General features: G+C 43.6%; 1 protein-coding gene across 3 annotated transcripts in view; it reads left to right on the forward strand.

Moving 5' to 3' along the window:
- Positions 1-25390, forward strand: part of kcnh2b (potassium voltage-gated channel, subfamily H (eag-related), member 2b) — a 262371-nt gene extending 236981 nt beyond the window's left edge. For 2 of the 3 annotated variants that reach the window (XM_030398671.1, XM_030398673.1), the window contains 15 exons: positions 203-306; positions 613-751; positions 3275-3429; positions 3682-3776; positions 4044-4184; positions 6767-6966; positions 12121-12373; positions 13546-13739; positions 13926-14028; positions 14194-14345; positions 14683-14827; positions 14931-15120; positions 17191-17296; positions 17535-17636; positions 18568-25390. In XM_030398671.1, coding sequence (XP_030254531.1) covers positions 203-306; positions 613-751; positions 3275-3429; positions 3682-3776; positions 4044-4184; positions 6767-6966; positions 12121-12373; positions 13546-13739; positions 13926-14028; positions 14194-14345; positions 14683-14827; positions 14931-15120; positions 17191-17296; positions 17535-17636; positions 18568-18990 — 2502 coding nt within the window. In that variant the 3' untranslated portion in view covers positions 18991-25390. The remainder of the gene's footprint in view (positions 1-202; positions 307-612; positions 752-3274; positions 3430-3681; positions 3777-4043; positions 4185-6766; positions 6967-12120; positions 12374-13545; positions 13740-13925; positions 14029-14193; positions 14346-14682; positions 14828-14930; positions 15121-17190; positions 17297-17534; positions 17637-18567) is intronic. The other variant, XM_030398672.1, reaches the window with a different exon arrangement.

Here is a 25390-nt window from a genome sequence, read left to right on the forward strand (position 1 = left end):
CAGAGCCCTGCTTGTGTGTCACCGCTTCATGTTGTGTCTACATATGTATGCAAATTATCTTGACATCCTTAATGCTAATCCATTTGAGCATAGAACTGTTCTATTTTTGGAGCATTCGATGTATAATTCTCTTCTCCTGTCTGTTTCTGTTCTACTCTTCTCTCACCTCTTTCACTCGTGTCTCGCCTGTCTCTCCTCTCAGGAAGAGGTAGTCATGCAGAGCTGTATTTACTCCTGCTCCCCTCTCAACGTGGTGGACCTCATAGTGGACATCATGTTTATTATCGACATCCTCATCAACTTCAGGTCGGACTTCAGACACATGAATGTAGTGTTATAGTAGTAAAAATAGAGGGTGTTTTACTTGTTCTAGCAGTTGAATAAGTTCTAGCAGTTGAATAAGTCCTAGCAATGCAAAAAAATGCTGCAAATCTACCTGTTATTAATGTGTTATTATAGCCGTTTGATAGAATCCAAGAACAAAGTAAAAGAAAATTAGTAAAAATAGCTAACGGTTAGTGTTTGCGGTTTTAACAGTAGTAGTGTCAACAATATGAGAATTAAAAATGTTAATGTCAGTAATTTAAATATAATCTGTATTCCTCCTCTCAGGACAACATACGTGAACTCCAATGACGAGGTGGTGAGCCACCCGGTGCGTATCGCCGTCCACTACTTCAAAGGCTGGTTCCTCATCGACATGGTGGCTGCTATTCCCTTTGACCTGCTCATCTACAGGAGCGGAGAGGAGGTATGTCAAGAGATGGCTAGCTATTGATGCATTTCAAGAAATATGTGAGGGAGGAGACGGGTGGTGCCGGGATGGAAGGGATAAAAAGGGGGAAGTGTTGTTGCATCGATATTGTGTCCGTCATCTCTGCCAGAATGGAATAAAGGGGGGATGAGAAACAAAAAAGATACAAAGAGAAGAGGAGGTGGGAGACTGGGAATAAGAAAAAAGAGGCAGAGGTGGTCTACTTTTTGGTTCATAATTTAATTGTCTCCATGGGGAAGCTGATTTGCAGTCAGCTGTGGTGGAGTGTCAAAACAAAAACACGTCTTCCTTCTATTACACAATGCAATGTTCAAACTGCTGGTGAAAAATTAATCAGCTACTGTCGTAACAGAAACTTAAATCAGTAATTTGGATCACAGATTAATTATAGAAGTGTTTTGTGAAGAAAAGGATTTGCTGTCTTCTCTGTTCAGCTTCACTGAACATTTGCTCAAAGTATTTGAAAACTTACCACGGAGGTTTTGGTGCTTTAATTTACACATCAATACTTTACTTTTAATTTCCTGGAAAGAAATATGGACATGTCTAAAAATCAGTCTCACACTTCTAGCTATATAAGTCTATTGTAGCTTGATTGTATCGTGAGCAATACATTGCGACTTCAGACGGATATGAATTATTTTGTGTCATTGCTGACAGCTGTAGAATGGCACAAGGGTAATTTTCTCATCTATAAGATTTGACACAACGCATTGTGTGATAATAAATGCCGTGAGCTCTAGCCATTAGAGTGATTTTGGAAAGGGAAAGAAAGCTCAGTTTAAGTCAAAGTAATATATAACAATTTAATTAGTGGAAGCTCTACTCTCCGAATACATTAAATAGTATGGCATGTGTTACAGTGGGGGTTCCTGTTAGAACCCAAATGCAGAGAACAGAGACAGGAAGTAGTGAAGTAAGGATTTATTGGTACAAAATAGTGCTCCCCGGAGGGTAATGTGGATAGAAGGACCAGATTTGCAGGCAAGGCAAGTAGGGTTGACTGGAGCTGGCATGGAGGAACTCCACAAGAGGCAAGCAGGAAGCAGAATTACTTTTTCATTTTCTCAAGAAAACTTTTTAAACTTTTTCTGAGGTTGGGAAAATATCATGCAGCAATCAGATATTTCAACTCTATAAAGTTGGCGGTAAGGTCAGCAGGGACTGCATAGTGTCGAGTATGGCCATGGATGTATGGTGAGAACTGGATAGAGCGTCACAGTTTGAGCCTTGTTCAGTCCCATGACAGCTGCTTGGTGGCACATGAAGCCAAAAAAGTTTAACATCCTGGGTATTAGATTACTCAGATCTTTTGCATTGTGTAAATGCTTAAATGACCGATTGTTTTACAGCTGCTTCTTTCACAGTGTAAACCTATGAGAAAAGGTCTTTCCATGGCACTCTTCAGCTGTACTGTCCGATAAAAAGCCCCCCAAATTATAACGAAAAGAAGAACATCCCTCAGGAGACAATAATCAACTGAGCAGAACTCATCATGATGAGTAAAGTGAACTTGATGTGTAAAATCCTATCTCTTTAATGTATAATGAAGATGGCTGGTTGCATCCCAAATTCTGTATATACAGTATATAAAAGAAACTACCATGCAGTGATGCAGCCCAGTCTAGTGCAGTAGTTGAAAAGACAGCAGATACTCAGGTTCAGTGGTTGCTGAATGATAGAGGAGTGAAGTGATGGAGGTGTTGGTGGAGAACTGAAGGAAGTCGGAAGAGTGGGTGTCTGGAGGAGGAGGTGGAAGTCAGAGGAAGAGGGAAGTGAGGGAGAAAGAGAGTTTCACTGTAGGCTGCTGGAGCCCTTTGACAATACTTCCCACGTTGTGAAGATGAAACACACAGCAGCTCAGGTTAATTCCCGTGGCAAGTGGGACTTGAAATGCATCTGTAAGTAATATGGAGCAGTAAGCAATAAAAATAAGCTGTTGTATTATGATTAAGCCACCCAACAAGCCAATAATGATGAATGTGGAAACTCCCCAACATTCAAATGCTGCCCGGGGAACACTTTGCCAAGGTTCACTTCATTGATGCTGTCTGTAAGGGGCCACGGAGCCAAGAAAGTGGAGATTTTCCTCAGCAGACGGCTATAATTTACTGAGAGGACACACGCACACACAGAGCAGGACTCGGCTCTCTGCCAGCGCAGTTAATCGGCCTGTTATTTATTTGTTGTATGGACACGGAAGGGGCCAGCTGAATCCAAGTAGAAAGGAGAGGGAGAAGGCAGCCCACGGTAATGAAAGAGAGACTGGATTTACCACCTCCACAACAGTGAATCACATTGGGACAAGGCCACAGACGCACCACCTGTGTGTGTTACTGTGTGTGTTAATGTGTGTGTGTGTGTGTGTGTGTGTGTGTGTGTGTGAGTGTGTGTGTGTGTGACAGGATGACAGCTTTCAGAGCCAAGGGGACTTTGTCTTCCGCCATGCTTCACGATACCTTATCTCTACTTTTCTCTTGCCTCTCCCACTCTCATTAGACCACCACTCTGATTGGTCTGCTGAAAACTGCTCGTCTCCTGCGATTGGTGCGCGTGGCCCGGAAGCTGGACCGCTACTCAGAGTACGGCGCAGCTGTCCTCTTCCTCCTCATGTGCACCTTCGCCCTCATCGCTCACTGGCTGGCCTGCATCTGGTACGAGGCATTCAGACAGGCATATATCAGTGTTGTCACTGTATCAGCATTTTATAGAGGTGGACTGTGTGTTGTGAGGCAGGGTAGCATTTTATTTTTTTGTTTATTTGAAGTTCAAATTGAATAAATTGATATTGCAGAAGTGAGTATCAAACATTAGCAGTGTTCCTACTGTAGCAGCACTGTCTTTATTTTTGCCATAATCAGTCATTATTAACAGTACAATTATACTATAACTGTTATTTTTCGCAGGTATGCCATCGGTAGTGTAGAGAGGAGTGGCTCGATTGGCTGGCTCCACACTCTGGGGGACCAATTGGGAAAACAGTACAACGACTCCATCCAAGGTACTGAGAGGAAAATAAGATTTTTAGTTGTACTGTTTGTACTCAGTTGTAAACTAATGAATAAAAAAAAAAAACACATGCATCATCAAAATCTAAATATATACATTTACATTTAGGGCATTTAGCAGACGCTTTTGTCCAAAGCAACTTACAGAATGTGCTTTTTTAAAATTATTTTGATTATTGAATGGTCATCAGTGTCTTTCTGTCATTGTGTTGACAAGAGAGGAACCTTTTCACCATGTTTGTTTCAAATTTCCGCGCCAGGTTCAGGACCCTCCATCAAAGACAAGTACGTCACAGCTCTGTACTTCACCTTCAGCAGTCTGACCAGTGTGGGATTTGGAAATGTGTCCCCAAACACCAACTCTGAGAAGATCTTCTCCATCTGCGTTATGCTCATAGGATGTAAGTACTGATGCCATGGTTAAAGTAACTGTTCCTTGGCTTCAGACCAGGGCAGAAGAACGTGTGAAACAAGTATCTTTGTTTCCATACACGTGTGCTGGCTCGGTTTGACTCGGCACATCAACCCAGTGCAGCGGTGATTTGCATTTCTGTTACAACAGGGATACCTGCTTCAATATGTGTCTTTAACTGATAACATGTTTCTCTTGAATATTGGTCAAAGGAGTGTCTGTAAATACTCTTTTCACCCACAGCATTATTAAACAATTGCCAATAATTCAATGGTAAACATGTTTTATTTCCTATAAATTACTCACAAAAAAAAGTCCCCCATAATTACGTAGCAGCACAGTCAAGAAATGTTTTCACTGGCAGTAATGTAACAGGACCCCCAAAACAGCTGTAAGTGAATACTATGAAACAGTAGAATGAAAGATATCTGAGGGCATGAACAGGTACACTGGAGAGACACTACACTTCAAACCACAGAGACTCCGTAAGAAGTTACAAAAGAAGTGTGGACTATACACACACAGCCATGCTTGTTTAAGGGGGAGAGGGAGGTCGTCATGGGTTGGCCATGGTCGCGGAACATCACCACAGCCCGCCTGGAAGCGCGGCTCACAACTTTTGGCACTCTCACAACTGATAATGGAAACTCAAATCGGAGTAGCGCGGTTGGACTTGGCACAGCTTAATGTGCCAGTAGAAAACCCCAAGTGTGTTCACGATAGCTTGGTGCACAGACAAACTTCCCTGATACATGCTGACATAGACCACAGGAGAAAAATCTTATATCCTTCCAATGTGAGATCAGATCCAGCTAGGTTTGCATTTAGGCTCCATCATAGCTTCTGGACATTATCCACTACCATTCTAGTTGTTGTAGCAATATCCACCATCTTCATTCACTCTCACCTCTTTTCTCTGCTCCACTATCTTTACTCGCCTCGTGTATTTCTGCTGATTTCTGTGATCCGGCCAAAGAAAGTTAAAAGAAACAATCAACACTTCACAGTATGGATTTCAGCAAAGTTTTGCTTGTGTGCAATGTGGGAGATGGCTGAATTTTCAGTCTGTCCTTTATTTAATCACAACATTTCGTAGAACAGAATTTGTTGGATAGCTCCCTCATCCAGCTCTTCTCAAACCTTTCTGCAGACCTTAGCACAGCAGAGATTACTTTCCATCAGATAGTGTCAATTAGACAAAAACACTAAGATGACATTTTTCTCTTTTCTAACATACTTTTCTTTTCATAGTCAGTGACTGGACAGAGCCATAGATCATGCGTTTCATTCTGAAAGCATATCACTTAATGATTTATTAATCAAATTCATCAGCAGGGATAGTAATATCCCTTCCCATGCTTATCAACACAGTGCCCTCTCTCCAGAGTAATAACCTCCGCAGGCTGGCAGAGCCCTGCAGCTCACTGATCAGGCAAACCATAGGATGAGGAAAAATAAATAGGTCATTTAAAGGAAGTTCTCAGTCTACAAAGTGACTAGAAACGAGTGATGGCTGTTTATAGCATGCAGCTAATTATATTACATTTTGTTGTTCTTATGAAATACGACTGAAAAAAATCAATATGTGTTTCACTGAAGTCACGGTTTGAAATCAAAGGCTCGGAGGCACTTATTCAACACGGCTGTTTTTGGCTCCATTCCTCCTCCAGAGAGTTTGATATTTGCTTGGCCGGGAAATAATAAGAACAGTTTGCACTTTGAAGAACAATATTAAGTTGCTCTGAAATGCAATTGCACTGCGAAACTGCAACCAGCACTGTGAAACGTATATATCAGAGTTAGAAATCAGCCGTGTCCCTTGTGACACCCACGTGCAAAGATTGCACATAGTACTCACACACAGCAGTTTTAGCGAGTGATGTAGACAGTGATGGGAGCTGACAGAGGTTGAGAGGTTAGCAGAATCAGACATGACAACGGGACAAAACAGAGAGGATCGTGAAGGATACGCCACAAAACACTCTGTCCTCTACGGACAAAACTCTTTTGGATCAGTCAAACTCCTGCTCTGTCTTCAGTGCTCATGAGCAAAATAAACCCCCAAAATTTCAATTCTGTTTTCCTTACCTAACAGAAAGCTACAACTGAAAAGCTTCTGAGTTTAAGTTTCTCTCTTTTACTGAACTAAGACGTTCTGAACGTCCGTTATAACTTCATTCATGCTTGACATAAAAGAAAAAATAAACTCTTTGAAGTCTTTGAAGGTTTGTCTTTCTACAGTCACCTCTGGTTTGGTCCAAATAAATAAAATACCTGTGCTCTACAAATCATCTTCGCCCGCTGCTGTTATCCGACTCATTTTCCATCCTCTCTCCTGTCCCCACCTGCCATGTCTTCTCGTACATGGAGTCATAGTCTTGGTCAGAGCTGCTGTAAATCACCTCTGTACTGTATCTCATGGCGCCAAACTGACTGTGGTTCGTGTCCAGTCACAGCTGGGTGTCGAGCCGGGTTCACTCTCAGGCTGCTGAGTCTTAATAATCGTGACACTAATTTCATACCGTGATTTAAGTTGTTTGTTGTTTTGCCTTCACCTTCCCCCGCTTCCAGCCCTGATGTACGCCAGTATCTTTGGGAACGTGTCAGCCATCATCCAGCGACTGTACTCTGGGACGGCCCGCTACCACACCCAGATGCTGAGAGTCAGAGAGTTCATCCGCTTCCACCAGATCCCTAACCCGCTCAGGCAGAGGCTGGAGGAGTACTTCCAGCACGCCTGGTCCTACACCAACGGCATCGACATGAACGCTGTGAGTACAGATCCTCGTGCACCCAAATCCTCTGTGTGTGAGCGCGTGTGTGGGAGTGTACACCTAGTCTGTTAATGTTAGAGTGTTGCGCATGAATACACACAAACGGGAGGAGTATTTTGAGCCTGCGTTGTACATTAATAGGATGATTGGAAGACTTGCTCTCAGCATGCATGGTCCGACACCTTCAGAGAAAGTAGGAAGGATGTGAGTATCAGAAATGACATGCACACACACACAAACACACACATAATGTGCAGCGAGACAGGTAAAATATTTGCTACATGCATGGACCTTCGTCAGTGTGTTCGCATGCATTCACTCACACACGCTCATGCTCACGTATATGTTGAAACACACACAGTGGGACACAGGTCAACCTCAACCTGAGTCACTGCGTATAGGACTGTGCTGCTCACACACACACACGGCTCTGTTTGTGTGCGCTTAGCTATTGTTTGACAACTCAAATTGCTTCAAGACTATTGGTATTCCTTCAGCCTCAGCTTTTCAGCTTTTTCCCTGCATTGTTAGCTGTTTCATAATCTCTGCTCAGAAATGCACTTTACTAAAAATATCTCTGCTCATTACTTCAGGGAGCCTCCTCTGCATCCAAGTTCTATTTTTTCAAATTACTCTTCTGAGTACAGTGCCTCATATTTGTCTGTGAGGCCTTACAGAAGCACAGGGGAACTCTGTTTGGGAAGAAAGTCGCAGCGCAAACACAATATTTCATCAGTGAAATCTTGTTTCATTTCCGTGCAATAAGTGAGCCATTGAGGTGGAGAGGAAACCAATTTGACAAGCATCCATGGGAATGTTTTTTTCCTGGCGGGGGCCCCCTCCTCTTCCCGCGTTATGTTCCCTGTCTTAAAGGGCCAGTGGAGTGCAGTGTAGTAGTGAGCAGTCCGGATTATGGATTGTTTACTGTCATGATTAGTATGATAGTGTGAAGTACACCCTGCCTGTGTCCACAACTGTTTTAATCAGCTGTGACCTCCTTCATTCATGAGGATGGAGGGAATAATAATGTGGCTCTGATGAGGTACTGATGGCTGTGGGAGTGCTGTGATGAGAGTAGGAGGTAGAAGAAAGAAATCTGTTGTATCATTTTTGATGAGCAGTACTCTGAATCTATTCTGAGGTTGCACTTTTGCAGCTGACCTCCAACCTAAATGTGCAACTTCCTCAGACACTTGCACAGATCGATAACATTTATGATAAAGGTCTGTTCTTTCGTGGTTATTGTGTTATTGACTTTGGGTGCTGAAGCACAGCCACAGCTCGATGGGGCTCAGATGTGTTCAGTTCAGTGGAAGCAGAGAGAATAAGATTCCTTGAGAACGACCAAATTGAAAAGCCTGAATGTGTATGTCAGAACCTTTGATAGATTTCTGCATCATTCATGTTTGGTCTTAATTTTTTATGCTGGTGGAGAGTGGGTGAGGCGGGTGTTTTCTGTTCATTTAAGGGTTGGAAAAACTTCTTAGATGGAGAATCAGAGAAGTTATTGCAGCATCCATCCATCAAAAAACCAATTTATCTACGTTTCTATTACACTATTCAAAAGACATATTAGCAACATATTTTTTTTAACATTGGTCATTTCTAAACTGAATTACAGGGATCCTGTAGGATCTCGGAAGTGCAAATAGGGTTTAGTGCTTCATCCAAGGGCGTACATTTTTGTAAACGTTTTTTCATTGAAATATTTCTCAGTTAACCCTCTTACTCTCCAGCCGCTAGACCAGACGAGAAAACAAATGGTAAAATGTCACTCTTTTTTTAGTTGTCTGCAATTATCACTGGTCACTCAAAGAAGGGGGCAACAAGTGTTTTGCATCTGAGGCTATACACAATGTGGTCTACCGGTTTTGGGGGGTTTGTTACGTTCAACAAGCTCTCGTAGCTTTTTCACTCAAATACATCCAAAAACAACTCTGTTAAATGCCAGTATCATATGAACCCAAGCCGATTAGTCATTAAAACATACTTTTGTTTTAAAGGCGACCCTGCCTTGCTTTGTGCTACTGAGTTAGCTGCTGAACAACAGGTTCAGGAGCTGTGCACTGTGAGTGCAGCACATTGTTCTCATCTGACAAGCCTGGCGCGGCGACACCGACTACCCCTATAGCTCGAGTTGGCCGGCTGGGAGAGGTGTGCAGCAGCTAGTTGACAACATCCCACAAGCCCTATTAGCTTTTTTAGTCTAAAAAATGTGTGAATGAACATCTCTGTTAAAGGGATATTCTGGTGTAAATTTAATCCATGGTCTAACACACCGTGAAACTGTGTTAGACTCCCTCTCGAGAGATAAAGTTTGCAGACCGCTAGCTAACGTAGTTTTAGCATCCTCAGAAACGACCGCACAGCAACAATACATTGCACTAAATAGGTCCAAATATAAAACCGCCATCAAAAAAAGCCACAAATAATGCTCAGAACAGCACCAAACTTCAGCAACATTAGAAATAGGGTCCCAGCACATAGTTCGAGGCATCAAACATTTGATATAGTTGCCTTATTTGTCGGAAAATATAAACGAAACTCACCACCCGAGAAGCCTTCCTTGTGGGGAAGCCCTGTGAGTCGATTACCGAGTGCAGTAGAGTTCCGCAGCTCAATGACGATCATTGCTGCGGGACTCTACTGCACTCGGCAATCGACTCACAGGGCTTTTTGATGGCGGTTTTATATTTGGACCCATTTATTGCAATGTATTGTTGCCGTGCGGTCGTTTCTGAGGATGCTAAAACTACCTTAGCTAGCGGTCTGCAAACTTTATCTCTCAAGAGGGAGTCTAACACAGTTTCACGGTGTGTTAGACCGTGGATTAAACCTACACCGGAATATCCCTTTAAAGGCCACAATCATATAAACACTAGCAAAATAGCGTCGCGAACATACCTCAGGCCGAAAAGACTGCCCAGCATGACAGTCACTGCTTTCGGTGTATATTTTATGCTGACTTTGTTACTTGTGAAAGAGTCTGTGGCTGCTGTGTACTGTGAGCGCAGCGCATCGTTTTAATTGCCACCCGTATCCAACTAACATCACATCATGTGTGACATGTAAGAAAACACCTAACGTTATCATCGTGGATGTAAGCCACAAGCATGGCTATTGTTAGTGCTCACCCCTGTCAAACTAGCATGCAAGTATAGAGTGACAAGTGCACAGTAAGAGTGCGTGCAGGCAGACAGGTAGCCTGTCCAAGTATTTCATCTGGGCTGAATGAAACGGCTGAATGGACGGGCTTATTATAGGCCTGCGATAGCCACAGATACTGGATTTCCTTAATGATTCATTAGAACATTTGATTCATTGATTGCTATCAGGATGTTAAGACATTTTCCACAAATGTGAGAAAAAATCCATCAGGAATCACTTACCAACCTTAGCTGTAAGAGGAGTTAGTGCATTAACTACACAAAGGTTAACATGGCACATATGTCATTGTATGTTAAACACAATAACCAGTTTGTTAAAAAATTGCTGATTTCTTGGATGATTTAAATTGAAATAAATGCAGGGTGTGTGTTTATGTTCTATATTAAGCATAGCATCCGTTTTGTCCCCTTACTTCTGACACCAAACCTACACACCCGGCTGACCTTTAGTAGGCAGCATAATGCCAGACTTATAGTGACCAGTGTGTATGTGGTCACAGCCGTAGCAAAGAGTAAAATGTCCCGGAGGCTGTGTAAACAAAGCCCGTAAAAACATGACGTTTCCAAACTAAACAGACGCTTCGCACAGTGGAGTAGCCACAGCAAAGACTACAGTGATATATCACAGCATTTATGTGAACAACAAGAGTGTAACTTTTTAAAGTCAGCAGTTCAGCTAAATGCAACATTAAGCTGCAGCCAAAAGAACACCTGATGCAGCTGGCCTGTAAAATCTGACTTCAGCACATTTTTAGGGTTGTACCTGACGTCCCACAAATCAAATAAAACGCTTGTTGTAATAGAAGGCTATTATTCAGATCCCAGCGAGGAAGTAATGTCCTCTCATTTCCCAAGTTTTCCGTGTGTTTGACTGTCCCCAAACCAGTCCTTTGAAAAGGTTTGTTTGAAGGGAAGAGATCTTTAAGGAGAGATGGAGAGCGGTGAAAGAACGTGTGATCACTGGAGTAAAAGGGTAAAGGGGTGGTGACAAGAAATGAGGCCCGCAAAGAGACAGTAACTCAGGAACTTAAGGCCGAGGTGGCAGGCGAGAGATATCAAAAACGAGGAAAAGATATTGGCTGATGGAGAGATGAAGACGGAGATCAGTGAAGGCTGAAATTAAGAAAGTAGCTTGAAGCAGATGAAAAAGAGAGAAATGGAGAGGAAGAAACATGGCGTGGGTGTTTTTAGGTACAGTTCTGTTCCGTGCGCTCAGCCAGAGAGTTACAAGAGAAGCCCGTAGCCTGCTGCATAAAAGAGCCGGGGCCTCCCATGCTTCCAGTGAATTCATTAAAACTGCACCAATTCTTCATATTAATTACCCTCCACGGGCCTGCTGACTCTGTTCCGGTCCGCCGCCTGAAATACAGTTTGAAAGAATTTTGCTGTGAAGCTTTAAAAATCACTCCCTGTGCCTTTTTTTTGAGTAAGAATCCAAACTGCTGATGCTCCTCTTGTAGTTAGAGGTGAAAATAATACAAGATTGAATTAGAACCAATACCCCTGATGAATCTATAGGCAATACGGTCGAGTTCATTGGTGGAGTGGCGTCAAAACAGTAAAAGGCTGACGTCCTGAGAGTGTTCAGCAGTAGGGATGAGGCCAGTAAAGACAGTAATGGCTCCACTTTTTATTACTTCTTTTAAAGCAGCCATAATCTGGGACATTTATTCGACATGAGCTTAATGATTTTGACTCACCGTTGCTGTCACCGGCTGCTAATAGGCTGTATCAATACTGATGTGACCTTTCTCTATCAATTCATTTGCTTTCTCTGTCTTTATCCCACTTTTTCTCCTTCCTAATTTTTCCCCCCCTCCTCTCCTCTTCCAACTCTTTCGCCCTGTTACTTTTCCTCACCTCCTGTCTTCCTCTGTTTTCTCCTTCTCCCTTCTTTCCTCCCCTCCCTTTATATCTCTCGTTACGTGCTTGTCCTTGTCTCCTCCCTTCCTCTGCTCCCTCGCTCCCTCCCTCCCCCCGCCAGGTGCTGAAAGGTTTCCCAGAGTGTCTCCAGGCGGATATCTGCCTCCATCTGAACCGGACGTTGCTGCAGAACTGTAAGGCTTTTAAAGGCTCCACTAAGGGCTGCCTCAGGGCGCTGGCCATGAAGTTCAAGACCACCCACGCACCCCCTGGTGACACGCTGGTCCACGCCGGGGACGTCCTCACCGCCCTCTACTTCATATCCAGGGGATCCATAGAGATTCTGAGAGGAGACGTGGTGGTGGCCATCTTGGGTACAAAACATACATACGTTACGTATATAAAGCTTTTCAATATACGGCCCGATCCCAACGTCCCCACCCTGATGTGTTTCGGTAGGAGAGGCTGAAAGGGGCCAAAGTGCAGTAAAGAGAAATGGAACAGCAGTTTGTGACATTTAAGTTCACCTTGTTCATTTTAAAGTACATGAAACAAAAATTAAGAAACAGAAGAACACATACACACAAATGGAACCCTGTTCAGTCAGAGGTTTCAGGGAAACAAACTGAGGGATTTAAGTAGAGAATCAGTCCTGGGAGAAAACGTCAGGCGTGAGGTCGTGATTTAGAACATTCCTGCTTGTGAGTAAAAAAACGTATCATATACAGTGAAATGAATCAGATATTCAAGAGCGCTATCATCTTGATTAATACTTCTTTGTTTGTTTGGCTTTTACATTCTTGGGCTTCCCTGGTAAGCCATGATAACCCTGGGTTTAATGCAACAGCGGTAACCATGAACTGGTTAACTCCCTGTGGTACAATTGATTTGACAGTGAGAGCGCCCCAAACCCCTTACCGAGTGTGAACATTGGGATTTGGCCAATGTTTAACTAATAAGGTTTGACACCTGAGCCTCTGTTAGGTTACTAGAAGCTAAATTTGAACCAGGAAGGTGCCAACATCTGGAATTGTTTCTCTTGCAGGACATTACTTGGAAGTATAAACTGTTAAGAACAGTATCAACATTTGCACCGAAGCTTCTATGTTTGGTCCATTCCAGGCAAGCTCAGGGCTGCTTAGCTGCATCTCATATCAATCTAGACTGCAAAAAGTATGTGGCAGTCCTGTTTCATGTCCAGCTCCCTTTGTTTTTTCCTTTTTGTTTTTCGGGTGAAATATGCATTAGCTGGTAGCGCCATCTGCTGGTAAACATAGACTGTCACCCCGGTGTAGATTCAGTTCAGTGTTTACTTCGCCTCTCACCAAGTGTGAGCTTTGAATGTATTTCCCAAAACAGGAGAATAATTCAAAAAATGGATGAATCAATAACACAGTATATTATTTGCTCTAAAACACTCGGGCGGTGACCTGTTAGTGGGAGAAAAAACAACCTCATTTTACACTTTGGTTTGTTCATTTTGCCACTGATGATACAACAACATGTTTCATCCATAAAGGCTGTTCTCTCTTTTCTCTTTCCCCAGGGAAGAACGACATCTTCGGTGAGCCTATCAACCTGTACTCCCGACCAGGCAAATCCAACGCTGACGTGAGGGCTCTAACCTACTGCGACCTGCATAAAATCTTCAGAGAAGACGTCCTGGAGGTGCTGGACATGTATCCTGAGTTCGCAGACAACTTCTGGAACAACCTGGAAATCACCTTCAACCTCAGAGATGTGAGTTAACAAAAAACGTCAGCGCAAACAAAACTCATCAGCAGATAACTAGGCAGCCAATCGGCAACGAGTGAATCCTAATCCTCTTAATGAAGGAGAGTAAAGAGCTCCTGATTCTTACTGCAGCTGCGTTTAACATCCCCGGAGTGTTTTCCTTGAATAAAGATTATCTGATCCTCATTTCAGACGAACATGATCCCTGGCTCTCCCAGCAGTGACGACTCAAACTGCGGGGGATTCAACAAATTACGAAGACGCAAGTTATCGTTCCGAAGACGTACAGAAAAAGGTAACCCGTCCTCTACCGGCTCGTCTCTCGCCTCGACCATTTGTTTTGTTGTCACATAAAAGACTAATTGACCTGACTGTCTGAATGGTTACACAACTCCAGTAAAACGCCTGGACTGACCAGCCTTGTCCCTTCTTTGATCTTTCCCGGAACGCCTCTGTCCAGACGATGCAGACGCCGGAGAAATTAAAAAGTCTCATAAGTCTGTGAGACGAAGACAGAGAGAAGCGGGCAACAACCAAAAAGAGGAGGAGGCACCCACGCGCCAGTGGGAGTCGCACCGAAGCTCAGTGTCATCACACTCCAGTGGCGATGAGGTATTACAGCAGTTTTTTCATTATGACTTATTCTGAAATGCTAGCTTTTCTGTGGTTGCCATTGTTGTCGTACACCATCAGACAACGATGCGCTCTACTCGGATCTCAGGAAAACACGAGCTCCAACGTGGAAAAGTGCGACGGAGCGGTCGTCCAAGCTGGAATTCCAAGTCGAAAACTCGGGAGACATGCAGCTACAACTTTGTAGTCGCCGTTTTTGATTTTAAGTTGTATTCCCGAGCAGATGCGGAGAATACCGACCCTTGCGTGTCAGCTCCACACAATGGATCGCAGCATAAAAGGTGGTGTTAATGCCCTGCGTCTACGCCTGTTATAGGGGGTGGGGGCAGTTGTGACCAGACTCGCCCCTCCACCGGTAATGATGGAGAGCCCGCAGGTTCAGGCTCCGGCCATGAACTTCAACGAGAACACTGAGGGTGATGGAGACCCCAAGACTGGTAACACCTGCAACGCCCTGTCAGGTAAACTACAACACGGTGTGAACTGTAACAGAGGCGCCTGCCCAGCGCTGGATTGCAACACACACTCACAGTCTCCTCCTCCACCTGTCATCTTCTCCCCCAGGTGCATTCTCAGGTGTGTCCAACATCTTTAGCTTCTGGGGGGAGAGCCGGGGGGGCGGTCAGTACCAGGAGGTTCCCAGCTGCAGCCTGGCCTCCCCTCCTCCCCTCAACACCCCGCTGCACAGCCTGAGCCGACAGCAGCGCAACCAGCTGGACACACGCCTGGACCTGCTGCAGAAACAGCTCAACAGGTACGACTGCTTCTAGGTGTGTGTGTGTGTGTGTGTGTGTGTGTGTGTGATGGTCTGGCTGCTGCTGCTTTTTTTAAATATGTTTTGTTTTGTATCAAACAGTTGTTGAAGGATGACGGTATTGAAGTCTATTGCAGTCTTCTGACACTTTGAGTCACCCGACAGTCTCAGAGCGTTCCTTCTGTTACCTGGCTGCCTCTGAAGGAAGCCCTTCTCTCCAGCGCAGTGGAAAAAAGCGATATTTTCCGTCCCTGTAGCCTTTAGGTGGATGAGCCTCCTTTGTCAGGTCTTGTAGAGATCACAAGCTTTGTGTCTTTGGTGCATCGCTCGGAGGCTGGCTGCGCCCTCCAGCTGAATGCTCAGAGTTTTAACGCGTGATTGACTTGATGCCTCTGGTGTGGATAGGATGTGTCAGCAGGGTAGAGGTGTATGCGCTCTACTCTCCGGATGAGAGTAGTGGTGTGTAAGGAGAGAGCGCCTCCTCCCACCAGTGAAAACATCTGCGCATACGGTGAAGTCTCTGGTGGGACCGCAGAAAGCTGAGCGGAGCAGAAGAAATGAGCAGAATGAGACCTGATCAGCTGGATGAGAGGCTCAGACAGGAGCCAGCAGGTTTGGTGCTTAAACTTCCTATATGTGTGTAGCACACTCTCTCTATTTCCACAGGGTGACTGCAGACCAAGATAATTGTTCAGTAATAAGATAAAGTTGTGGACTCCTTGGGGAAAATAGTTGTTACAGCTGCAAAGATAACAGGAACAGCGGGACGGGAATAGAACTGCAACATCAGCAAAACGAAGTTTGGAAAAGTGTAATATTTAGAACAGAAAGTTAATATAAGTGGGGGGAGACAAAGTGATGCACACACAGTTACTAGCAGTAAGAAGCAGTTGCTAATTAGCAGTCAAGGCTACCAGGCATGAGTCATAATGACTGTCTTGCTAAGATCTGGGCACATAATGTGTAGGAGCCATATATTTGATGTAGATGTGTTTATTGTTTATTTTACTTGTGGTGTTACGTCACGTGGGTTGGACCAATGGGGACGGTCTGCCTGTTTCACCTGTCACCTGCATGCTCGAGAGAGAGAGAGAGAGAAAGAGAGAGAGGGGGTGAGTTCGGGGTCACATTTCCTGTTGGCCGCACGCCTGATCGCACACCTTAATAATATCTCACATCTATGTTCACCTTTTGCAAGAGCCGGGTTCTGTTTTCTTTGGATGTTATTAATAAACCCGTCAAGCGAAACAAGTGGATGTTGTGGTTAATGGGCGCGTCAGACACAGTGTGGATTCTCCCTGTCTCAGCCTCTCAGCAGCTAGTGGAGGGAGCAATTAGCCGCTACATAATGACTTAGAGCTACCAGCAGTCTGCCTGTTAAGCATCCATTACATCAGTGTTTGTCAACTTGGGGGTCAGGACTTAATTTCCAGGGCTCACCAGATGGTTGTGGAGAAAAAAAACAAAAACTAATATATTTCGGACTGGTGAATAGCTACAATTTGCCTTCAAACTAAATGCGTTGTATCTGATCAGACTGATTTTTCTGGGGAGTCGCATCTCAAAAAGCTTCAGAACTACTGTCTTACATTTTACAGAAACTACTGCACTTACATACCAAGGTTGCTCTCTCTATCGGACTTTCCTCTCTCCACATCTAAGTGATTAACTCTGCCAGTCTGCTTGTATTTTAACTGATATAATGGTAGATGGTCTTGTATTTCTATAGCTGCCATGCAAGGGGCCAACTGCTTTTCAGGAGCAATTTGGGGTTCAGTATCTTGCTCAACAGCACTTCGACATGCTGCTGGGGGGGGGCTGGGAATCCAACCAGCGACCTTCTGATCACTAGACGACGCGCTCTGCCTCCTGAGCCACAGCCTCCCCACATCTTGTTTTATGATACAAAATTATCCATTTATTTTAAGTGCGGAGAACTGAAGGTCCCAGATAATGTCAGCAGAAAAAAAACAACAGTTTTATGTCTTTAATGAAATGAACACAATGTAATAAAGGGTCAAATATATAGAATATAAATGTCAGTTGTTCATCTGTACACACTGTGTGCAGGCTGGAGAGTCGCATGTCGACGGACATCGGAGCGATCATGCAGCTGCTGCAGAGACAGATGGCTCTGGTTCCTCCTGCCTACAGCGCTGTCTCATCACCACCTCAGGTAGTAACACACTTATACACACACTCACACACATGCACCGCACACAGGCTATTTACGTAGAGGCTGGTTTCCGCAGGGGTTGTGACAGCGAGCATCTGTCTCTGAGAAAGACTAAGTCACCCTAACATCGGGAGGCAGGATGAACAACACTTTTCTATTGTTGTCAGAGACTGACCCGCGCTATGAATAGACAGGAGGCTGCGCTTCCTCCAGACAAATAAGATGTTGTCTCTTGTAGGCCTCACCCTACCCTGGTCCCAGCCCAGGACCAGGTCCAGAGGAGAGACAGGTCCAGCCTGTTACACCTCTGGACACAGACACCCTGGCATCGCTATCACAGGTGAAGCACAAAGAGCAATCAAATGATTCCTGCGTTGATAGATATCAATACATGTGACTGTGTGGCATCGGTTGATATTATGGGCCAGATCTAGGTATTGTTGATGGCCTCCTTGCAACTAGTTAACCATTACTAACGGTTCATTATACAATGGTTTATTATACAACAGTCATTTGATGTACAGCAAATGTTTAAAATCATTAATTATTCTGAGAACAATAAACCTACAAAACACAAGCACATGTTCGTATTGTATATACAGATCCATTTTATCACGCCAGCTCAATAAACTATAAACAACCTCGTGAAAATCAATTTACATATCAAAAACATAATTGATTAAAATGGCAGCTTTTTTGGTAACAGTTTTTGTGACACAAGCACCGAGGAGCCAAACTGACTTTTTTTTCTAGTGATCCAGTTTCTGAGACTGATCAAAGTTATTTTCTCTCCTATACTTATGACTCGCGATCTCGTGGGCAAATGTCTTGAAAATCCAGAAAATCATTCAAAGTTCCTTTTTTTTTTCATCTGTGAAAACATTTGAAAAAAAAAAAAAAATATATATGAGAAAAAAAAAGAATAATTTCATGTGTGAAACAGACTCATTTGGTTTTTTTCTCTCTGGATACAAGTTTGTTCACGATTTCGCAGATGGACAAAAAAAACATTTAGGAACTTCTCACCAGATCATGAAGGCAGGAGAGAAAATAATTTAGACCAGACTGGATCACTGGAACAAAAGAATTCTCACCTGCCTCTCAGATGCAAAGGTTTGCTTCTGAAATTGATTTTTTTCGTTGTCAACCGCGGTACACAGAGGTCAACATTCATGAAAGATTAGTTGTATCTGAAATTTGACTATGAAAAATGATAAGAATACCAGTTGTAGCAACAAATACCAATGACCTCCTGGTTTCTGTCACTGCAGATCCTGGATTCCCAGGACTTTGAGGAGTTCCCAGCCAAGTCTCTAGACTCTCTGCAGCCCCAGGATCCCCCTCTGATCAACACCAGCCAGGCTCCACTCAGCCCCTCTGGACTCGACAGCCTGGGGCAGCATCTGGAGCTGGAGCTGGGACTGGGGACTGGGGTCATTTCCGGGCCAGCAGTGGGTTCAGGTTCAGGGTTAGGGTTAGATTTAGGAAGCGGGGCAGCAGTAGGGTCGAGCTTAGGAGCTGCGTTAGACTTTGGTTCAGGGGCATGTATGGGGGCTGGGGCCGGGCCAGTGGCTGGAACAGTGGTATCTTCCCTGGATCCCGAAACCCAAAGGAGGATGTCCCTCCAAGAACCACAGACACCTCTGGACTCAAGGACACCACAGAGACACAGCTCCGACCCAGGGGGGAGCTAAGGAAGAGGTGAAGGGGGGAGGAGGGTGGGATGGAAGGAGGGATACAGAGAATGTGAGAGATGTTTTATCCTGCTGTTTCTGCTGTTCCTGCTGTTCCTCGTGGCACTTTAGCGATCAAGAGGCACCTATTGAATCTACCACCAAAACCCTTTAGGCACCCAGCTACTGTATATTCATCGTTTCACCTCTGACCTCGAGGAAGGACACACAGCTCACAGAGAGCGAAGCCAGGCAAGGGTCATACAAATGGTTGAGGCCTCTCTCTGTCTCTCCTCCACAAGTCTCTCCCCCCCCCCCCGGAAAAATCTGGAGCTTTCTGGACTCCACAACAGTACAACCTTTAACCAAAACCACAAACAGAGCAGAGAGGAGCTCTGCCACTTAATGAACACAGTCCAGGTCAACACAGACTGATCTGAAGCTCTCTGTTGTCCACTGAGGATGACACACCTTCACACACACACTTAAATGACTGCTAACCTGTAGAAGAATCCCTTTACTGCTGTATCCAGTGTTGGATGACTGACGAGAACAAGAAAAGACAACAACGGACAGAATAATGACGAAACAAGTAGCCATTTACGTCTTGCACTGAAGATCCTATTGATATAATGATTATTCTCTTCTCTATGTCCGTGGCGCTTCCGATAAACTCACAAACTGGTTGGTAAACTGTAGTGTTAGCTGGCCTAACAGGAAACCTGCTGTCCCGTTCTGTTATTGGTTCCCTCCCCCCTGACGTCCTGCCCCAAAAGGCGGAGCTGACGCTCCCCCTTCCCAAGAGCACACTGGATTGGCTGGTTTGCACCTCAGGGGTGGGAACTGGAGGGTTAAAAGCCATGAATTTTCTTGATGAACATATCAGCTGCCCTATCATAAACATTGTACAGATTTGCTAGTGAGTGAAGAACATATGGCATGCTTAGGCAGCGTCCCAAACAGGTAAACTGGCAAACTTACAGGATTACCATAAGAACAGAGCACCAAAACAGCTAACTATGAATATTAAAACAAGCAGGAAGCCGAGCTCGCTAATCCCATGAGCTATGACTTGTGTTTGATTATCAAAGTGATGAAGTCAGCAGTGACATGATACTGGCCTGCTTTGACGCCTAAAAACCAAGCACACGCATAAAGGAAACAAAGTTTGAGTGATTCTAGTTTATCAGAGTTGAATTTGCTACCTCAGATTTCATTGGTCCTCACTTTTTCTCACCTGAGCAAGAACCCGGAATGCTTTTACCTTGTACGTACTGGTCTGTCATGTGATACGTAAATATGTACAAGTTTGCCAGTTTACAATGACCAGCCGAATGCGCCATTATTCTGTGTATGGTACAATATGCAAACACTGGCAAGAAGAGACGAGTGAGTGCGCTTTAATCTTATTCTGTGTGTGATAGGTTCAGGTCCAAAGCTTTTTATCTGTGTGTTGTCCTTTTGTTTGTCTTTCAGTCTGCAGAGCATGGCGTAGAGTACGTTTGCTTTCACACACTGTAGAGGATCACTGGATTCTAATGTTCTGGACACATTATTTTTTTCTTTGCCCCAAACTGATTTCGCGGCTTGTTTGAACAGGCAGATGACAGATTCAGTGTTTGTGTTTAAAATTTAGACGGCACAAATGAAAACCCTTTACTGCGTACATTTAGAAGGCCATCTGAGGATGCTCAATGCTACAGCAGTGAGCCCAGGATACTTTACATTAAACGTTAAAGTGAACTCATTAGAATTCCACAGATACACATTCGATCCTGTCACGTCATGTAAGCAGGACACAAACACGAAGTCTCTGAGGTATGACGGTGCACAAATGGTGATTGCCATACGACCACTTAATTGATATGATCAGTAACAGCAGCGTATGTACTGCACAGAGAGACAGACTGGCAAATATGCATGCATCGACCAGTTTACCGTAAAAGCGAATGGAGTCTAGTAAAACTCCTTGGATTTAGGATTAACTCTGTCCATGTATCGCACAGAGGCGTTCAGGTGCATCAGACGTTACCGCTGCTCAGGTTTCGCTCGTTTGAGTGCAGTGGTATTACACCGCCTGCTGTTTGAAGCGCTGCTGACTGCCTGCCGCCACACTACCTGACAAGTGACACCGGTTTACAAGCCCGAGGGAAGGTACAGCACCATGAACTGAACATCTTCGTCCCGGCATCCGTCTTTGATCTTCCTACAAAATGTTCATATGTAACACATTCGTTTCAGTTGTGCCCCATCAAAGCAGTGCAACACCTCGGCAACCGCCAGACACAAGTGGCTTTTAGGAGCTGACAACTTTATAGTGAGTGATGTGATTTCCTTTATTTATGAATGTTATTTTGATTGCAGTCACACTGTAGGTGGTCGGAGAGCAGGATGAAGATGAAGGTTGGTTCCCCTTTAATTCAACAGTGTCAGGAGAAAGGTAGTCCTCACATTCTAAGAGTTGCTGAAGATGAGAAAAGGTCCGGGAACAAAGTCTTGATGTGATGCTTTCAAATTAATTATTGAAAGTGTGTGTCCAAGACATGCATTTGGAGAGGACTTGACACCCCCCAAGTTTCACTAACCATTATCTAAAAATGGAATACATAGCAATGTAGTTTTAAATGTTAAGGCGGTGTTAGGGTGGAGTGCAGATACCTCAGGGCAGGGAGAGATGTATGAAATAATAAAAGCAGGTGCGGTGACCGAGTTTATAGTGAGTCTGAACAACTTTTTATTACTGCAAAATCTGTCAGCTTCATCAGTTCAGTTTTGGAACCTAAAAATTAAAAAATCTCTGAATTGTCTTCCCTGACACAAAATTACACAGACAACCCTCTCCTGTACCACACCACGCAGTCATACCATGTTAATGTGCAATAGTCCTTTAAACAGTTAAGACTTGTAGCAGCTTAACCGCGTCCGTTCATCTTTTTTTAGCACTTTATTTCTTAAACAGTGCAGATGTTAAATACAGACTCAGGAACGTGTCATTGATGTTAGAGGGTTCATTTTCCTTTGTGTCCGAACTCAAAACCACCAATCAGAAGAGAGGAAAGAAAGGAACATCCTGAACCTTAACTCTGGCAGAAGTCCCCTTTAATGCAGGATTGTGACGATTGTATTTTGCTGCTTGCTGGTCTGAGCTATTGTATTTATTTATTGTTGTAGACTTATTATTGTTTGTCTGTGGTATTTGATTTGTCACTGTCTTGGGTTGATGAGCAGCTCATGTGGTAGAGCAGGTGAAGGCTCTCTGTATAAACATGTGTAACTTGTGTTCTTTTGTTCATACTCCTGACATCAGCACTCGACAATTCTCAATATTTATTCAGTATTTATGTGTGTCAGCGCTCGGTGAGCCGCACACATTATTATTATCATTATGAATCACGCTAAACCGAGCAATTCCTAAATGCACAATACGCAGGATCTGCCTGTTTTCACAGTGGTTGTCAGTGTCTTTGCCTGTGCACTGATTGGACTGCACAGCTGGATGTGCACAGCTTTGTAGAGGTGCACCTTAGTACAGAACCAAATCAAGTGAATACTGTCAGAAATAATCATTGTTGACATTTTTAATTTGTTTGTAATCTGTGATTTAAACTTCAACTGTGGTAATTTTAACAGTTGCCTCCAAAATAATTGTTGGGGTATGATCAGGACGATTTAAAAAAAAACTTGAATCCCAGAGAATACTTGTACAGGTGAAGGTGTTTCGGCACTTTGAGAAGTGATTCTGGCTACTTTCAGATGAATGGTGTCACTGTACTGTATTGGAGCTTGTTGCAGAGTTCCTCAAATCCCTTAAAGGAACAGTTCACCCAGAAAGTAAAATGTAGTCATCATCTCCTCCCCCCCCATGCTGATGGAAAGTCAGGTGAAGTTTCGTAGTCCTCAAAACATTTCAATTTTCACAGCAAAGCAGTGGTGCAGCGTTCTTCTAAACAACTGAAGTAGCTGAGGTTTTAAAAAACAACTGATAAAAACATGCAGCTCGCCCGGTGTAATCCAAGTCTCTGGATGGCCCAAGATCCCAAATTCATTTGAATAGATGTTATTTACAACCTTGATTTGCAGCCAAAGTTGTGTACCCACTTCAGATGAAAAGATGCAAGCTAACACTTTTAGACTAGCAGCTACAGATAAGATTTTGACTTCAAAAAGGGTGTAAATAACATAATTTCTATCAATTGGGGTTCTCAGGGATTCTAAGGAGTTCGATCATTCCAGACGAACTTTATGGATCCATTTTCTTTTTTGGTTTGCTAAACGTTTTTTTTTTTTTTCCTACCTTTTAAAACAAGTCCCCAGCTACTTCAGTTGTTTAGAAGAATGCTGCGACACTGTTTTGCTGTGAAGCTCCAGAAATATTTTGTGTACTACCAAACTTAACCTTGACTTTTTCACGAAAGGTTCAGAAGATGTGGACTGAATGTTCATTCTTGGGTGAACTTTTCCTTTAAACGTGAGTGAATGCATCACAGATGTCCAAGTTGATAAGCTGACACTGACCAAACCTACTGAGTTCGTCTTACTACTGAACCCTATCTGCTTGTTAGGTATGTTTTATCGGGTTTACTCCTCACACACGCCCATCGCCATCAGCTAGATTTCAGCAGTCTCTGCCTGTGGTCACCAGGATAACAAGTCACTATCCAGTAAACATCCAGTTCTTTACCAGTGAGTGTTTTTTTCTTTTTCCAGTGCCGTGCTGGTTTCAGAAGTGGGCTCTCCTCTCCATGTCACACACTGTAGCGAGAGTGTTGTTAGTGTTCAATAACAGTCACCTAGTGGCCTGAACTGTATCTTTACATTCAGAACTATGACCTCAAAACTAGAATGTGGTTGTCGTCGACTTCTTCTTTGACCTTGTACGTGACAGTAGACCTTAGTGGAATATTCCATGCTAGAGAATACATTTATGTAATGCATACTGCATATTATAACAGCAGAGGGTGCACTTTGAAAAGGGAACATGGGGCACTGGGTGTGATTGTGGGTGGGGGTGGGTGGTTATATAAGGAGGTTTGAGTGTTTTCCCCCTTTGAACACACACATACAGACATAAAGACTTACACACAAACACACTGACACGCACCTTCACACCAATGGCTCTTCCATACCGCTGAGCTTTTTTCAGCTCTGTTCAACTTTCTATGAGTTCCGACAGACTTGAGTCCTGTATTTGTAGATATTTTGAGCACTTGGGGAGGGGGGGTTTGGTACAGTTTACACAACACTGGATCTGCTCTGTCACTCCTTGCCTGTACATACCAACTTCGACTACTTGTAAAGGAATCAAACTCTTTGGCACTCGTATAGCCAGCACTATGCAGAAACTGAAAAATTTCTTTGGCATGCTTTGAAATGCAAAATACTATAGAGGAAAATATACTAAATTAAGTCTGCTCCAATTTCTTATTGAAATAATCACCTTACTGAAAAAAAAAAAAAAAAGATGCGGATAAGGCTGTCCATGGTGAAAAATGGATGTGATGATGAGGGTGATTAAATGTGATTAGGATGACTTTTAATATTGTGCACATTTTTACTTGCATGCTGCGCTGAAAATCATCCAGCAATGAGAGGGTTTGACGTGCAAAGCAGCTGATTTTTGCTGTATGCTTGCAAACTGTGTGTAGAGTGAAACACTGAATTCTTCCGGGTTACGGGAGAGTCATATTTATATATACATATATATATACATACTACTTCCAGGTCATGGAAGAGAGGGGTACTGAATAGCTGCAAATATAGTGAATCCTAGATGATACAATATTATATTGTATATTTGTATCTTTGGTTACAAACCACTGTAACGGAGTGATGCATGTGTGACGGTCCTGAGCAGAACTGTTAACCATTTCCCAAATATCAAGGAGCGCTTGATTTTCCCCATCTGGGCTGTGTTTATACTTCTGCCTGGAAAGTTAAATCAAGTGCACCTAAAATACTTTAAATAACCCTGCTTTCTCCCAGGCGGGACAGGCTACGCTCTGAAGAAGGACTGTTACCAACACATCTGAGTACAGTTTTGGAATCACATCCGACTTTCTTTTCATCGCATGACGTGTTCAAATCTGTTAGCAATAGCATATCTTAAACACATTAGGCTGAAAAGCGCTGAGCTTTGTGATGTCCCAAAAACTCTCACAGGTGTGTTGAGGATAGCTCTTATTTTTAATGGGGTGTGCTCTAAGGCAGTCCCTGGAGCACTGAGGTAATCATAGATTTATAACAGTGGGCTGGTCAATGGAGTGCTTCTGGAAGCCCTTAATATATGATTCATATCAAATGTTGAAGAAGGTCGGAGGGGAAATGGTGAAGCTCCAGGTTCTGATTGTGTGATAGCATTATTAATGGTTGAACTTTATAAAATTTCAAAATATTTCTTTCAATAAACCTATTTGAAAGCAAA

Source organism: Sparus aurata, chromosome 19, assembly GCF_900880675.1.
Source record: "Sparus aurata chromosome 19, fSpaAur1.1, whole genome shotgun sequence".
NCBI classification, from domain to species: Eukaryota; Metazoa; Chordata; class Actinopteri; order Spariformes; family Sparidae; genus Sparus; species Sparus aurata.